General features: G+C 43.3%; 1 protein-coding gene across 1 annotated transcript in view; it reads right to left on the bottom strand.

Annotated features, from left to right (window-relative positions):
- rnf32 (ring finger protein 32) overlaps positions 1 to 17,233 on the bottom strand; it is a gene marked incomplete at both ends in the record, with an annotated part of 64,782 nt that overhangs the window by 3,403 nt on the left and 44,146 nt on the right. The window contains 4 exons of the mRNA XM_084173341.1: positions 552 to 660; positions 900 to 1,057; positions 2,737 to 2,879; positions 3,059 to 3,314. Coding sequence (XP_084029467.1) covers positions 552 to 660; positions 900 to 1,057; positions 2,737 to 2,879; positions 3,059 to 3,314 — 666 coding nt within the window. The remainder of the gene's footprint in view (positions 1 to 551; positions 661 to 899; positions 1,058 to 2,736; positions 2,880 to 3,058; positions 3,315 to 17,233) is intronic.

Below are 17,233 nucleotides of genomic sequence, written 5' to 3'. Positions count from 1 at the left end.
CTCTCCGTAATTAGTTTACAAACAGTGTATGATTCACATGGCATCAAAGGCGTTGAGTTCCCCCCTACTCGGGCCCTGCATCTCCACCGATGCCCACGTCCACTCTGACCTGGGATCAGATCTGCTGTCTGTCCGTCAATCACAGCAACCTAAAGTCCACCACTGCTAAATAGGAGAGGAATGTCTGGTAGGTGAGTTTCAGGAAGAATGGAGACTTAGGATGCATCCCAAATGGCACCCTATTACCTCTGGTCAAAAGCAGTGCACTATATAGGGAAAAGGGTGCCATTTGGGACGCATCCTTATAGGAGTGGGGAAAGCCTCTGCAATGTGACCTGGTGGTCACCAGTGGACCGACTCACCAGATAAGAGCACATGTTTTGACCCGCATGGCATTGTTTGCGTTTCAATTCAGGAAATAAACTGAAATTCCAAATACATTTTATCTCAATGCATCTCTCAGAGAATTTCAGTTTACTTCCTGAATTGACTGAATCGAAAAAGGAATTGACCTCAACCCTGCTCCTAAATGACACAGATGTTAATATTACCTTTGTCTCAAAGAATCTTTGTCGTAGCTGTTTGTCTTTTGGGGGAACTGTTTTCCTCAGATGTCTGTACCACTTCCGAACAACATAGGCTCTCCAACACGCTTGAATTCTACCATTGACGACATGAAAAACATTTAGGTAGGTAAAACAGCAAGGATATAGGCCTAACACAGGGTGAAAATGATAACTTGATCAATAAGGTTTTTGTGGACGCAGATTAGGCCTAAAATTAGTCTTGGATTAAAAATCATTCTCAGTGGAGAATCTCCATTGAGTATGCTATTTAGTCCAGGACTAGGTTTAATCTGATTCCAGGAAACATGCAGTCCAATCTCTGGAGATGTTTACCTGATGGCACACCTCTCTTTAAAGAGGCGAGCTCCATCGTGGATCACTCTGGTCTCATACTGCTCCTTCCTGCACATAGGACAGCACTTCCTACCTGAAAACCTCTCAAAGGCCTGCAGACAGGCTCTGTGAAACACGTGGGAGCAGGAGAGCAAAACCTAGACACAATATGAATATCATTATTAATGTTGATTGTTGAATATTATAATCATTTATATAAATATAGTTATATTTAAATTAATCAGCTTTAGCCTTATTACTAGATTAGATTCCCTTGGCATTTCACTGATTGAATGACTTCTTGTTTTGAAATGATTGTGGCATGCAGAGCCTCCTGGGGATGCTGGTGTGTATGTATTGGTTTTCAACATCTCTAAGTGTTTTTGGTGAGAGGTATGTGTGTGTGGGTTCTTCTTTCCTTCTTTCCTCTTTCCACAATTTCAGACGTCCCCATGAGGACAAAGGCTATTTTAAGCTTAGGGGTTAAGTTTAGGGTTACAATTAGGCTTAGTATTAGGGTAAGGGGTTAGTGGTTAGGTTCAGGGTTAGGAGTTAGGTTTACGGTTTGGGTTACAGTTAGGGCTAAGGTTATGGTAAGGGTTAGGTTTAGGTTTAGGGAAAATAGGATTTTGAATAGAAATACAGTTTAGGTCCCATGAGGATAGAAGAACATAACGTGTGTACGTGTGTGTACACGCATGTGCGCGTGTGTGTGCTATTTGCTCAGGAGCCAGTGGGAGCCAGCGAGCCCATGCTGGGAGGGCTGGGACCTGGGGCTGCAGTCTCCTCTCCTCTGCTCCACCTCCCACATACTATTTTGTCGTCTGCTCTCACAAGGAGAGAGAGGAGACAGCAGCCCCAGCTATGGGGATTGGCACACACAAACCAGTGTACTCAAAGCTCTGCAGGGCAGGGGGAGCCATATTGATTTCCCATTGTTTTTGGCCCAACCAACGTACTCCATCACCAGTGAAAGGGCCCCCTGCAGTGCACAATCTATATCTAGGAGCTCGACAAGCCATTAGCCGGAGTGAATTTTTGCTCTTACAAGCAAAGTCTGCTTTACCCCACAGGCTACAAGCTTCACCGAGAGAGGCTGAATATGGAGGACTGGGAAACCGAGAGACAGTTTTTGAGCCACTTCTGAATGTTTTTACATGGTACTGTTTTTACATGGTATGGTATGGTCTGTGTTTGGTGTTAGTAAAGTGTTAAATAGCTGAAATCATAATCAGTAGTAACTGATGTTGTATGAATGAAGGAAATGTAAATGATTTAGGCCTGCAAAAATGGCTAAACGTTTTAAAATACAGAAAATAAAACAATTTCAAATAATTGCAGTTTCACTAATAACAAAGCCATTTAACATGTTTTTGTCTAACACAGATCAACAAATCCACAAAGATTCACATTTGTCCCTTTCCCTTGTAAGCAGGCTCTAATTAACATTTTTCCCTTGAGTCAAATTAATATTTACATGTGCATCTATGGAAACTGTGCTTTGTGAGGCCGTCTATTCTACCCCGCATTCTTCAGGAGATTGGCATCTTAAAAGGGGATCAGAAAGGTGTAAAAGACTGAACGACCCTCACAGTAACACACTGATTGCTACATCATTGTGTCACAGTTGAGTTCCAAGGCAGTATGAGTAAATTTGTACAGTTGTCTACACAGATTAGAACACACAGGAACCTAAGGGAGGGGGAGAGAGGGTGTTTGGGAAGGGTAGTTGGGGGGAGGTGGGCTGCCCTAGAAGGGTGAAGAATGTTGAAAACGTAAAAAAATGGCCCTCTGACTGACTGAGAATAAACACCAGGTATTGTGTACAGAGGAATACCTGAGTCTGTAAGCGAAACTCCTCCCTGCAGATCACACAGGGCTGCTTGGAGTCCCCCTCATGAATAGACCTCGACTTGACCTGACTCCATTCATCTACCGTCAGTTTCCTGGCCGGGGACTGCACCAAACCCAATTTCTGGGCTGGAGAGGCAGACAACGACAAACAACAACCCAATATCAAACAACAAATGAAAAATGTCATACATAATAGCTCAGGTCTCACAATGAGACCTCCTCGTTCCCAAAGTGTTGTTGAACTTGTTCCCAACTGCTGATTTAACAAGGCTTTATAAAATACATTTGATTGATTGTTAGCCTACCTAATGTCAGTGGTGGAGCTGCTGGGTCAAGCACATACTCTTTCTCCTCTCGTCCATCGTGTTGCTGGGGCCCTTTCTGTTTCACAGTTCCATGGTTTCTTTTGCAGTGTGTTTCAGAGGAAGCTCTTCCGCACCATCTTGTCTTCACAGGGTCACACAGTGACAAATTCTGAAGCAGTAAGTTTCGTGTGATATGGTCTTGAAGAGCAACTGAGGTGATTGCTAACTTACCACTGGTTACTTTTGAGTTCAAGCCCTGTAAAATGAGAGGAAAGTTTAACTTCGTATTGATTGTGAAGTTTGCATCTATTTTTACAATAAATAGATAAGACAAAACAAAGGTTTAAAAAAAGACTGCATTCACATAGCCTAATTTAGCAATATTTTTGCATTAATATATAAGGACTTTGTAAATCTGAAATGTGCATACATGTTGAAAAGAGTTTTAGCGAAATGGTTCATGCATCTGTTCTGTTGCTTTATGATAGACAAATAGGCTACGTGTGACCCCTTCGAAGACCCATAACCATATCTATTTTTATGGTTGGACCCTAAATCTAAATTCATGCATTGTCTATGTTTATGGCAAATGCATTTTCTTATTTTCAAACATTGATTCTCAGATCACATGCATAACGCACAACTTTTCTGAAGACGTTACTATAATGTAACTCACTCTGAAAGATGCCCAAGTAACGTTATGAGACTTCTTAGTTAGCAAGCTAGCTAGCTAGCTAACATTACATTGTTACATTGCTAAGCAACTGCTACAAGCAAATCAACATACACTTCTTGCTAAATATGCATGCGTCTGAAAGATTGTCGGGAAAGGACACTTGCTACAATTGTTGCAAAACTATTCAATGAGCGACATGAACGAAAAAAAGACCAAAGAGTAAAATCCAAACCTTCTGCATTGTGATCTGTTGGAGGTAGTGTTTATATGGTTACTTAGTAACCAAGAAGGCAGTCCTCCATCACCTCCTCCTCTCCATCCACCCCCAACAAGTTCCTTGATCAAGTTAATCAGTAGCTAGGTTTCCATCCAATTAGCGACAAGTTTTCATGCGAATATTCTAGAATCAGCATAAATAAAATATGCGCATTTTCCCACCAGTGGTGTGTTTCACCAAACGAACTTGTTTATACAAATCAGTGCGTGATGACGTGATGCACACCAAATGTAGGCTACTTTTTCGCTTAAATGTTCATGTAGCTACCGAATAGAAATCTTAAATTCAATGTGTTTCCAACTCTACAGATAGTTTGGTCACAAAAACTGTTGCTTAAATAGCAAATGTGCCTACTCTGGTCTTGGCACGTGCGCTGTAGCCAATAGCTCGCGGATACTGTGCTGGTAGGCTAGTCTACGTGATGAGATTATTATTATGGATAAGAGCGAGAATATTTTTTTTGTCAAACGGCAGTCAAACTTCGTTCATCATGTTACCAGAATAAGACCCTCGACATTTATTTGAAAGCAGCATCAAGATCACCGTGCACTTTCACTACCCTGTGGGCGAAGGAACTCAGTCCGGTTTTAAACTTACTCTTGAAAGTTGTAATAGTAGAATGCACAAGGTGCAACTTCGAAATTGGGTAGTGCATCATCAGTTCCTCATGTCATGTTAGTCATTGCATACTTAACTTGTCAGAAATGTCAAAATTAACAAGCCATGTCAGCTAACGTTTTTTTTTATTTAGGTTTAGCCCATATATATTGTAGAAATGTTTTTGTCACTCAAATATCACATGAATACACATTAGACATAGCAAAATGAATAGAATTGCAAGAGAATAGCTTAAAAACCGCAAGATTTTCTTTGCACCTGCAGGGTCTAAAATCCGGTTTTTGTTTCATCATTATGGGGTATTGTGTGTAGATTGATGAGGGGGGAAAAAACAATTTAATCAATTTTAGAATAAGGTTGTAACGTAAAGCAAAATGTGGAAAAAGTCTGGGGTCTGAATACTTTCCGAATGCACTGTATAGGCTACATGATTTAAATTGTGATTTTTTTAACCAAATAGATGTTTCGTTTTTTTAAATGTGTCTGAACCAATAATATAGCCTATATATAACCTAGATGACACACGGTTGCGCTGTATTGAAGCCACCGCGCAGCCATCTTGGTACTCCTCCATTGTAAAAAAAGATTTTGGAAGCTATAGAAATGCATTTATTAATGTCTATTAATTAGTTTTTGACACGTCTTCTATTACAGACACCTTAATGCATTCTTTTAAATTATATTATGTTAGCTAAACATACAAATAAAAAATATATACACTACCGTTCAAAAGTTTGGGGCCACTTAGAAATGTCCTTGTTTCCGAAAGAAAAGCAATTTTTTTATCCATTAAAATAACATCAAATTGATCAGAAATACAGTGTAGACATTGTTAATGTTGTAAATGGCTATTGTAGCTGGAAACGGCTGATTTCTTTAATGGAATACATTACATACATCTACATTGGCGTACAGAGGCCCATTACAGTGCCTTGCAAAAGTATTCATCCCACTTGACGTTTTTCCTACTTTGTTGCATTACAACCTGTAATTTAAATTGATTTTTATTTGGATTTCATGTAATGGACATACACAAAATAGTCCAAATTGGTGAAGTGAAATGAAAAAAATAACTTAAATAACTAAAAAATAAGTCACGGAAAAATGGTGCATGCACATGTATTCACCCCCTTTGCTATGAAGCCCTTAAATAAGATCTGGTGCAACCAATTACCTTCAGAAATCACACAATTAGTTAAATAAAGTCCACCTATGTGCAATCTAAGTGTCACATGATCTGTCACCTGTTCTGAAAGGCCCCAGAATCTGCAACACCACTAAGCAAGGGCCACCACCAAGCAAGCGGCACCATGAAGACCAAGGAGCTCTCCAAACAGGTCAGGGACAAAGTTGTGGAGAAGTACAGATCAGGGTTGGGTTATAAAAAAATATCCGAAACTTTGAACATCCCACGAAGGACCATTAAATCCATTTTTAAATTTAAAGAAAATGGCACCACAACAAACCTGCCTAGAGTGGGCCACCCACCAAAACGTATGGACCAGGCAAGGAGGGCATTAATCAGAGAGGCAACAAAGAGACCAAAGATAACCCTGAAGGAGCTTCAAAGCTCCACAGCGGAGATTGGAGTATCTGTCCATAGTACCACTTTAAGCCGTACACTCCACAGAGCTGGACTTTACGGAAGAGTGGCCAGAAAAAGCCATTGCTTAAAGAAACAAATATGCAAACACGTTTGGTGTTCGCCAAAACGCATGTGGGAGACTCCCCAAACATATAGAAGAAGGTACTCTGGTCAGATGAGACTAAATTTGAGCTTTTTGACCATCAAGGAAAACGCTATGTCTGGCGCAAACCCAACACCTCTCATCACCCTGAGAACACCATCCCCACAGTGAAGCATGGTGGTGGCAGCATCATGCTGTGGGGATGTTCTTCATCGGCAGGGACTGGGAAACTGGTCAAAATTGAAAGAATGATGGATGGGGCTAAATACAGGGAAACCTTCCAGAGATTTGAGACTGGGATGGAGTTTCACCTTCCAGCAGGACAATGACCCTATGCATACTGCTAAAGCAACACTTGAGTGGTTTAAGGGAAAACATTTAAATGTCTTGGAATGACCTAGACAAAGCCCAGACCTCAATCCAAGTGAGAATATGTGGTATGACTTAAAGATTGCTGTACACCAGCAGAACCCATCCATCTTGAAGTAGCTGGAGGAGTTTTGCCTTGAAGAATGGGCAATTGCTGCAAAAGGTGGCTCTACAAAGTATTGACTTTGGGGGGGAATAGTTATGCACGCTGATTTTTTTCGTTTTTTTGTCTTATTTCTTGTTTGTTTCACAAAAAAAATATTTTGCATCTTCAAAGTAGTAGGCATGTTGTGTAAATCAAATGATACAAACCCCCAAAAAATCTATTTTAATTCCAGGTTGTAAGGCAACAAAATAGGAAAAATTCCAAGGTGGGTGAATACTTCGCAAGCCACTGTATCAGCAACCATCAGTCCTGTGTTCCAATGGAACGTTGTGTTTGCTAATCCAAGTTTATCATTTTAAAAGGCTAATTGATCATTAGAAAACCCTTTTGCAATTATATTAGCACAGCTGAAAACTGTTGTGCTGATTAAAGAAGCAATAAAACTGGCCTTTTTGAGACTAGTTGAGTATCTGGAGCATCAGCAATTGTAGGTTCGATTACATAATCAAAATGGCCAGAAACAAATAACTTTCTTCTGAAACTTGTCAGTCTATTCTTGTTCTGAGAAATGAAGGCTATTCCATGCGAGAAATTGCCAAGAAACTGAAGAGCTCGTACAACACTGTGTACTACTCCCTTCACAGAACAGCGCAAACTGGCTCTAACCAGAATAAAAACAGAAGTGGGAGGCCCCAGTGCACAACTGAGCAGGAGGACAAATACATTAGAGTGTCTAGTTTGAGAAACAGACGCCTCACAGGTCCTCAACTGGCAGCTTCATTAAATAGTACCCGTAAAACACCAGTCTCAACGTCAACAGTGAAAAGGTGACTCCGGGATGCTGACCTTCTAGGCAGTGTTGCAAAGAAAAATCCATATCTCAGACTGGCCAATAAAAATAAAAGATTAAGATGGGCAAAAGAACACAGACACTGGACAGAGGAAGATTGGAAAAAAGTGTTATGGACAGACGAATCTAAGTTTGAGGTGTTAGGATCACGAAGAAGAACATTTGTGAGACATTGACCAAATGAAAAGATGCTGGAGGAGTGCTTGATGCCATCTGTCAAGCATGGTGGAGGCAATGTGATGGTCTGGGGGTGCTTTGGTGGTGGTAAAGTGGGAGATTTGTACAGGGTAAAAGGGATCTTGAAGAAGGAAGGCTATCACTCCATTTTGCAATGCCATGCCATACCCTGTGGACGGCGCTTGATTGGAGCCAATTTCCTCCTACAACAGGACAATGACCCAAAGCACAGCTCCAAACTATTTAGGGAAGAAGCAGTCAGCTGGTATTCTGTCTATAATGGAGTGGCCAGCACAGTCACCAGATCTCAACCCTATTGAGCTGTTGCGGGAGCAGCTTGACTGTATGGTACGTAAGAAGTGCCGATCAAGCCAATCCAACTTGTGGGAGGTGCTTCAGGAAGCATGGGGTGAAATCTCTTCAGATGACCTCAACAAATTGACAACTAGAATGCCAAAGGTCTGCAAGGCTGTAATTGCTGCAAATGGAGGATTCTTTGATGAAAGCAAAGTTTGAAGGACACAATTATTATTTATATTAAAAATCATTATTTCTAACGTTGTAAATTACTACATTTCCTATGCATTTTGCTATATTTCCTATTCAAACTAATTTCATGTATGTTTTCATGGAAAAAGTGACCCCAAACTTTTGAATGGTAGTGTATATAAATATAAAAAGAGAGTACCGTTACTGTCCCCACTACAGCCCAAAATACTGAAATACACGTAATTTTCGTCCTTGAAACATTTAATTGAAATATTGTAGAATTCCATTCATTCCTGTGGAGGACTGCTCCTACTGGGGAGTGCCAATATGGCAGTCCGGTGGCTTCAAAGCCTCCCAATGGCCAATGCATAGCATCAGCAATCCAGGGTTTATACACATCACTGGTTTGAACCAGCCTACCCAGATTTTACTGCCTAAAAGTTTAATGAAAAGAGACTGCTTTTATAGGGCTGCTTTAATGAAATATTTTTTTTATTTAGGGCTGTAATAGCATGATAATAATAATTATAATAATGTTTGGATTTTATTGTTGTTGAGCCCTGACTGTCTAGCTACCTTCAGGGGTTGAACTTGAATAGACAGGCCTACCACACCTATTTTCCAATCATCACATTCACACATCCTAAAATGCTGTTTATTCCACGATTAAATATTAATTGATGCATTGTATCAACAGCATCTAATCTTTCTGTTATGATATTTAATGGGTTCACACCAGAGACTGTAAAAAACACTGGTTCATACTGTAAACTATAGATGCATTTGGAACAGATGTGGTTCGGTGAACAACTCTCGCATGAGTAACCTTGTCTGAAACTCGAAGACTTGTATTAGCTCCCTGTGCTAATTCCTAGGCTTTCGCTCACCGGGCTAATACACTCTTGTGGCACAATACCCAACCAGTCACACTGGTCAACTTGGATTCATCTCTCATGTCACTATACAGTATATAGCCATGTTGATGTTTTCCTTTTGACCTAAATCAGAATAAGCTTTTCTTCCCCAAATAATTATTGAACTGTGATCTCTGTATTCACTACAGGTGATTCCTTCGTTGTCAAGAGATATCACTGAAGGCTTAGAACACATGACCAAAAAAGGTCAGTCTATGTTGGGGTGAAATTACTCACGAGCTGTCGTCAGAGCTGGAGCTGAACAAAGCTAAGCTGCTCATACCTGTGCTATGAGCTAAGGGATCCATCTCAGGTCACCCAACATGGAAAACCATACACACAAACACACATGAGTTCCTAACAATCTTTTTCTGTGGGGTCGATGAAAGTTAGCCTTATTTCTCACACACTGTGTGGTTGGTGTGTGTCTTTTAAAATGCTTTGCGGCTTTGATTGACTTTGATGTGCTGGGACAGAATCAGTGCAAACAGATGGCTGAGGAGAGGGCCCAACGATGAGGCCTGTCAATCTGGGGAGCCCTCTAAGAAAACAAAACCAGGAGCCCACTCTCAGAGAGGAGGGAAGCCCTGCGCTTCTCAAGAGGCTGGCACATTCTTGAGATTAGAGAAAGAAAAACGCAGACCACTGCCGTTAATGCCTCAGACAAAGGTGTGGAACAATTTATTAGTTAAGAATTCAAGCCTAGAGCCCCAATCAAAGGACTGCCGTCCACAATGCCAGACTAGGGCCCTCGTTTGATTTTTTAAGTAAATAATCATGCTTAAAAGATATGGCAAAAATGGGGCTGAAGTCCTTCATAAAGCCATGCATTCTTCCATCTGTCATCAGAATGGATTTCAGTATGCTTTTATTTTCAACAGGGACACTGTTTGTCTTTTTCTTTATAAATACAATTTTAAAGAGCTTTTTATTTAACTTTCTTCCCCCCGAACCTCTTTACCTGATCTGTGGTATTTTGAAAAGAAAAACTCACCTTGTTGTGCAAAGAGCTGATGACTTAAGGAAAAAAAAAAGTGGTCTGTAGTGGTAAAGCTTTGAAAGATAACTATTTGCTGAACCCCTTTGCAAACTTTGTGAGCGAACAACAGCTTGAAAAGGAAAAATAATCCCACAATTTTTCTATGTTGTAGAACACATGTAGGTTATGTGATTAGTGCCCAGATGGCAGGAACACAAAAAAATGATGTTATAATGGTTAATATGATATCACATGTTTATTAAATCACTGACGTAAGATTATGAGAATAAATATTTTTTAAATACGAAAATTAACTGAAAGATGACAAAAAACAGTTTATACAGCTATTCTCTCAGATACCACTGTAAATTATTCAGTTTGATACTATTTTTTCACATCGTTGTTGATTAAAGTAAGGTGACCTATGATTTTAAAATCAACTTTTCATTTTAGTCTTGTCAATCCTTGTATTGTCTCTCTTAAGAAAACAGTCTTCTCCTTTTTTCATTTTTTGATCTTCCCTTACGGAAGCCCCTTCGATGTCTAGTGGGGGCGGAGGAGCCTCTCGTATCTCATTCTCCTGGAGTGGACCAGCTACCACCGGCCTGAGGAGAGACACATGGAACGAGGGGTTAATGCGGTAATTTATGGGCAGTTGTAACCTATAACATACCTCGTTCAATCTCCTCAGGACTTTAAATGGCCCCACAAACCGCCGACCCAGCTTCCGGCAGGGCAGGCGAAGGGGCAGGTTTCGAGTCGAGAGCCAGACCCGATCTCCAGGTGCATAAACTGGACCCTCACTACGGTGGCGATCGGCGCTCGCCTTATGCCTACTGATAGCCCGCTGCAGATGGACATGCGCAGCGTTCCATGTCTCCTCCGAGCGCCGAAACCACTCATCCACCGCAGGAGCCTCGATCTGGCTCTGATGCCAGGGTGCCAGGACCGGCTGATACCCCAACACACACTGAAAAGGAGTAAGATTAGTGGAGGAGTGGCGAAGTGAGTTTTGGGCTATCTCTGCCCAGGGGATATACCCCGACCACTCCTCCTGCCGGTCCTGGCAATAGGACCTCAGAAACCTACCCACATCCTGGTTTACTCTCTCCACCTGCCCATTACTCTCAGGGTGAAAACCCGAGGTAAGGCTAATCGAGACCCCCAAACGTTCCATAAACGCCCTCCAGACTCTAGAGGTGAACTGGGGACCCCGATCAGACACTATATCCTCAGGCACCCCGTAGTGCCGGAAGACGTGGGTAAACAAGGCGTCGGCCATTTGTAGGGCTGTAGGGAGACCTGGCATTGGAATGAGACGGCAGGCCTTAGAAAACTGATCCACAACGACCAAGATCGTGGTATTCCCCTGGGAGGGGGGAAGGTCCGTGACAAAATCCACCGATAGGTGAGACCACGGCCGTTGTGGAACGGGTAGAGGTTGTAACTTCCCTCTGGGCAGGTGTCTAGGCGCCTTACACTGAGCGCACACCGAACAGGAAGAAACGTAAACCCTCACGTCCTTAGCCAAGGTGGGCCACCAGTACTTCCCGCTAAGGCAGTGCACCGTTCGACCAATACCCGGATGAACAGAGGAGGGTGACGTGTGAGCCCAATATATCAGTCGATCAAGGACCTTGAGCGGCACGTACTTCCGCCCCTCTGGACACTCAGGAGGAGTAGGGTCTGTACGTAATGCCCGCTCGATCTCCGCATCGACCTCCCACACCACCGGTGACACTAGACAAGACTCCGGAAGTATGGGAGTGGGCTCAATGGACCTCTCCTCTGTGTCATATCGCCGGGACAGGGCGTCTGCCTTCACGTTCTGTGACCCTGGTATATACGTGAGCTTAAATACAAACCGGGCAAGAAACATGGCCCACCTAGCCTGACGAGGGTTCAGTCTCCTCGCTGCCCGGATGTACTCCAGGTTACGATGGTCAGTCAGAATGAGGAAAGGGTGTTTAGCCCCCTCAAGCCAATGCCTCCACACCTTCAGGGCTTGAACCACCGCTAGCAGCTCCCTGTCCCCCACGTCATAATTGCGTTCCGCCGGACTGAGCTTCTTAGAATAAAAAGCACTGGGACTGAGTTTTGGAGGCGTGCCCGAGCGTTGAGACAGTACAGCCCCAATCCCCGCCTCGGACGCATCCACCGCAACTTGGAACGCCAAAGAGGGGTCCGGATGTGCCAGCACCGGAACCGAGGTGAACAGGTCCTTCAGATGTCTAAACGCCCTGTCCGCCTCAGCCGACCACTGCAAACGCACCGGGCCCCCCTTTAGTAGGGAGGTGATGGGAGCTGCTACCTGTCCAAAACCCCGGATAAACCTCCGGTAGTAATTGGCAAAACCCAAAAACCGCTGCACCTCCTTAACCGTGGTGGGAGTCTGCCAATTACGCACGGCTGAAACGCGGTCAATCTCCATCTCCACCCCTGACACGGACAAACGATGTCCCAGGAAGGAGATGGACTCCTGGAAAAACAGGCATTTCTCCGCCTTCACATACAAGTCATGCTCCAACAGTCAACCCAACACCCGACGCACCAGGGACACATGCTCGGCTCGTGTAGCGGAGTATATTAGAATGTCATCAATATACACCACTACACCCTGTCCATGCAAATCCCGGAAAATGTCGTCCACAAATGATTGGAAGACTGAAGGAGCATTCATTAAACCGTATGGCATGATGAGATACTCATAGTGACCCGATGTGGTACTAAATGCTGTTTTCCATTCATCTCCCTCCCTAATGCGCACCAGGTTGTAAGCGCTCCTGAGATCCAATTTTGTGAAGAATCGCGCCCCGTGTAATGACTCCGTCATACTCGCAATCAGAGGGAGAGGATAGCTGTATTTAATGGTAATCTGATTGAGACCACGGTAATCAATACACGGGCGCAAACCCCCATCCTTAAATAACTCGAGAACGCAGGAGAAGTGGATGGCCGTATGTATCCCTGTCCCAGAGATTCTGTGACGTATGTCTCCATAGCTGCCATCTCCTCCTGAGACAGAGGATACACATGACTACGAGGAAGTGCAGCGCCTGCCTGGAGGTCTATCACACAATCCCCCTGTCTATGAGGTGGTAATTGAGTCGCCCTCTTCTTACTGAAGACGAGTGCCAAATCTGAATACTCAGGAGGAATATGCATTGCGGGCATTTGGTTCGGACTTTCCACCGTCGTTGCCCCTACGGAAACACCTATACACCGCCTGACACACTGATCAGACCATTCCCTGAGAGCCCTATGTTGCCATGAAATGTTGGGGTCATGAGATATTAACCAGGGAAGCCCCAACACCACGGGAAACGCAGGAGAGTCAATCAAATACAACTGTATAATCTCCTCATGACCCCCCTGCGTCTTCATCTTAAGTGGCGCTGTGACCTCCCTAATCAATCCCGACCCCAAAGGGCGGCTGTCTAGGGCATGGATGGGGAAGGGCACATCAACTGGTATAAGGGGAATCCCTAACTTATATGAGAAACAGCGATCGATAAAATTCCCAGCTGCGCCTGAATCGACTAGCGCCTTATGCTGTGAGTGAGGAGAAACCTCGGGAACGTCCACCCTTAGGCTGCACCTGTAGTGGTCGATGAGGGCCCTCTCATTCCATCCCGCATTGGCAGCCAGAGTCCGGAAATCCAGTGCGAATTCCTGCGCGCTCCTCTTCCCCTGTCTGAGGTGGAACAGACGCTCACCCGCCGCTTTCCCCTCTGGGGGATGATCGAAAACCGCCCTGAAGCGGCGGGAGAACTCCGCATAGCTGACTGTAGCGGCGTCTATTCCCCTCCACTCGGCGTTGGCCCACTCCAGTGCCTTGCCGGACAGACAGGAGATGAGGGCGGAAACGCTCTCGTATCCCGAGGGCGCCGGGTGGATGGTTGCCAGGTAGAGTTCTACCTGGTGCAGGAAACACTGACACCCGGCCGCGGTGCCATCATAAGCCCTCGGGAGCGAGAGCCGAATCCCACTGGACTCCGGAGATGGAACGATGGGTATGGCTGATGGTGGTGGTATCGTTGGAGGAGGTGTGGGCAAACCTCCTCTCTCCCATCGCCTCAAGGTGTCCATCCCCCCTTGCATGGCGGTGCCCAGGTCCTGGATCATGGCTGCTTGGTGGATTACGCGCTCCTCCAGTGATCCCGTTGGCACCGCTGATCCTGCTGACTCCATGATGGTGTGTTATTCTGTCAGGGGCGACGTGTATGCGGTGCGTGAAGTCAAGCGCAGGACACAGAGATGCTAGCAGACGTACTTTACTAATAGTAAAGAACATACAAAACAAAACCTCCTAACAGGGAGGAAAACAAATACACGTATACGACAAAACCAGCAATGCCGATACAGCCTAGACACAAAACAATAACACACAATACCAAACGAGAGACATGGGTAAATATAGGGACTACAATCAAGCATAATAGACAACAGGTGTAACCACTCAAGACAGAACAAGACAAACACAGAAACATCGATCGGCAGTAGCTAGTACTCCGGGGACGACGAACGCCGAAGCCTGCTCGAGCAAGGAGGAGGAGCAGCCTCGGCAGAATCCGTGACAACACCACTATTTCTGTGTCAATAACTGATTTCACCTAAATTCCTATACTTTGGACTTCAAAGTAAATCTCAGCTTTACACAAGAAAACAAGAAAACTATTATATTTATCATAGTGATTCAGGAGTAACATTAAAACAGAATAATATGCCCCACCAACATTAGGCTATACAGAAAACCCTTAAATTGCTGAAATAAGTAAATTAAATCAATGATGAGAGAATAGTCAGAATAACTGTTGAGCTGAAATGTTCTCATGTGAAAACAAAAGACACACAGGTGAGGTCAGTTGTTCACATGTGAAACCATATGTTCACATGTATTAAATGCATAGTTTACATGTTAACACCACATTTTCACATGTGAGGAGAAAAACATATTTTCACCTCACATGCTAATGGCAGATTCAAGTGAAATGTACAGTTTCACATGTGAAAATTGAATTAAAAATTCTAACTCTCACATTTGGAATTGCATTTTCACATGTGAAAAACAAACACGTGAAAATCTAATTTGCAGTTCCACATGTAAGAAACATTCACATGTGAAAATCGAACGCTCACGTGGAATTGCATGTTCACATGTGAAAAACATTAAAATGTTGTCACGTGTAGTTTCATAGTATCACATGTTGAAATGTTGCATCCCCATGTTATTTCACACGAGAGCATGTTTTCACATGTGCACAAATGATTTCACGTGTCGTTTCATGTTATCACATGTTGCTTTTATGTGTTGTCACATGTTATCACATTAACTTCACATTTGATCACGTGAAATTCATGTGGTTTTTCCATAAGGGTTGGACTTGACCCATATCACTGTTAAGTATCCACATAGACACACAGCCTGTTTCCAACCTCCATTTTTATCTCTATGAACTGGGACTGCCTTATGTTTACTTAGATGGACAAGGCATTGAACAGTGATATAGCACTATATCTGTTAAGTGGGTGGACTGAACTACTTAATATGCAGTGAAATAAAAAATGAAATGCCTGAAATATATTTGTTTATCAAATACTTGTTTATTTATATACTGGGAATGACTTGCAATTTTGGTCATATTATGATTGAATTTTCATATTGCAATCAATATGTAACGTAATGTCTAGACTGTATTTGAAATATATAACCGTTTCAGGCCACTGTGTCTGTCACGACTTCCTCCGAGGCTGCCTCCTCTCCTTGTTCGGGCAGGCTTCGCCGTTCGTCGTCACCGGCCTTCTAGCCACTGCCACTCCTCATCTCATCATTCCATTTGTTTTGTCTTGTTTATTACACACACCTGGTTCATATCCCCTCATCAGTACCTGTATAAGTGTTCCCTCTGCACCCTTGTCTTTGTGTGTGATTGTTCATTGTGGAGGATATATAGCTCGGTGGAGCTAGAGTTGTATTGTGTATTGCTGGGATATTCACCCGTGTACCTTGTCTTCCCCAGTGCGCCGTTTACCGCACTGGTGTATATTACGCATTGCTGCTTACCTCTGTTTATTTGAATAAACCATTTATTCTGTGATTTTCTCTCCTGCGCCTGACTCCGTCAAACATCACCCACTACAGTGTCAGTCTGTGGTAATAAAAATGGTCTGAATCCATACATCACACGTGATATATGGCATTGTTTTCAAATTAATAATTGGCCAGAGATTACATTTCTGGGGGAGAGAGGGCAAGCCATAATGGTTCATTAACAATTATGTCAACCACTGCAGATGACCTAGTAGACCAATCACTTTGATAGGAGACAGTGGAGAGGACAGAAATCAAATCATTTTACGACTCCCCCATAACGGTTTCTTAATATGACTTTAATCACCTTATGGTGAATAGGACTCCCTCCCCTGGTTATCTGAGAAAGAACCAATCAAAGATGGAAGACAGAAAGGTTATACTATTTGCTGTAATCTCCTGCGTCATAGGCTCATTGCTGACCAAGTCGGCTATAAAAAACATGGCCGTCATTACAGCATTTTCTATGAGTTTCAAAGAGATGGAACTCCTAATGATTAGACGTGTCCTTTGTAAATGAAATACAAATCACTGAGTGCTTTTGGTTTTACTTCATTTACTAAGTGCTACATTACCTCATACTTTGGACCTAACAATCGATTTCCCATAAATCTCTGCACAGTTGAAATAACGAACGGGCTCACATATCACCAAATGTGCCAGCGCTTATTAGCACTTGAAAAGTTATTGATCAACCATTTTGATTAATCTCTGGCAGGGGCCTTGGTGGCTCTCAGAGTCGTTCTCAGGCCCTCCGGTAGGACTGGCTTCCACATCTCCTTCTCAATTAGCTTCAGTTGGTGCTGACTGCTGTGGCTGAACCCTGGCAAGAGGACATCCACTGCAGTGCCCTAGTACCAGGAGAAGAGTTATAGGAACTAACTCAACCTCTGTTGCCTGTTTCTGTTCTACTAGTCTTGATAATACAAGTACCACTGCAG

Source organism: Coregonus lavaretus, assembly GCF_964263955.1.
Source record: "Coregonus lavaretus genome assembly, chromosome: 2".
In the NCBI taxonomy this organism is placed as follows: domain Eukaryota; kingdom Metazoa; phylum Chordata; class Actinopteri; order Salmoniformes; family Salmonidae; genus Coregonus; species Coregonus lavaretus.
This window is presented reverse-complemented; position numbering and strand designations above follow the sequence as displayed.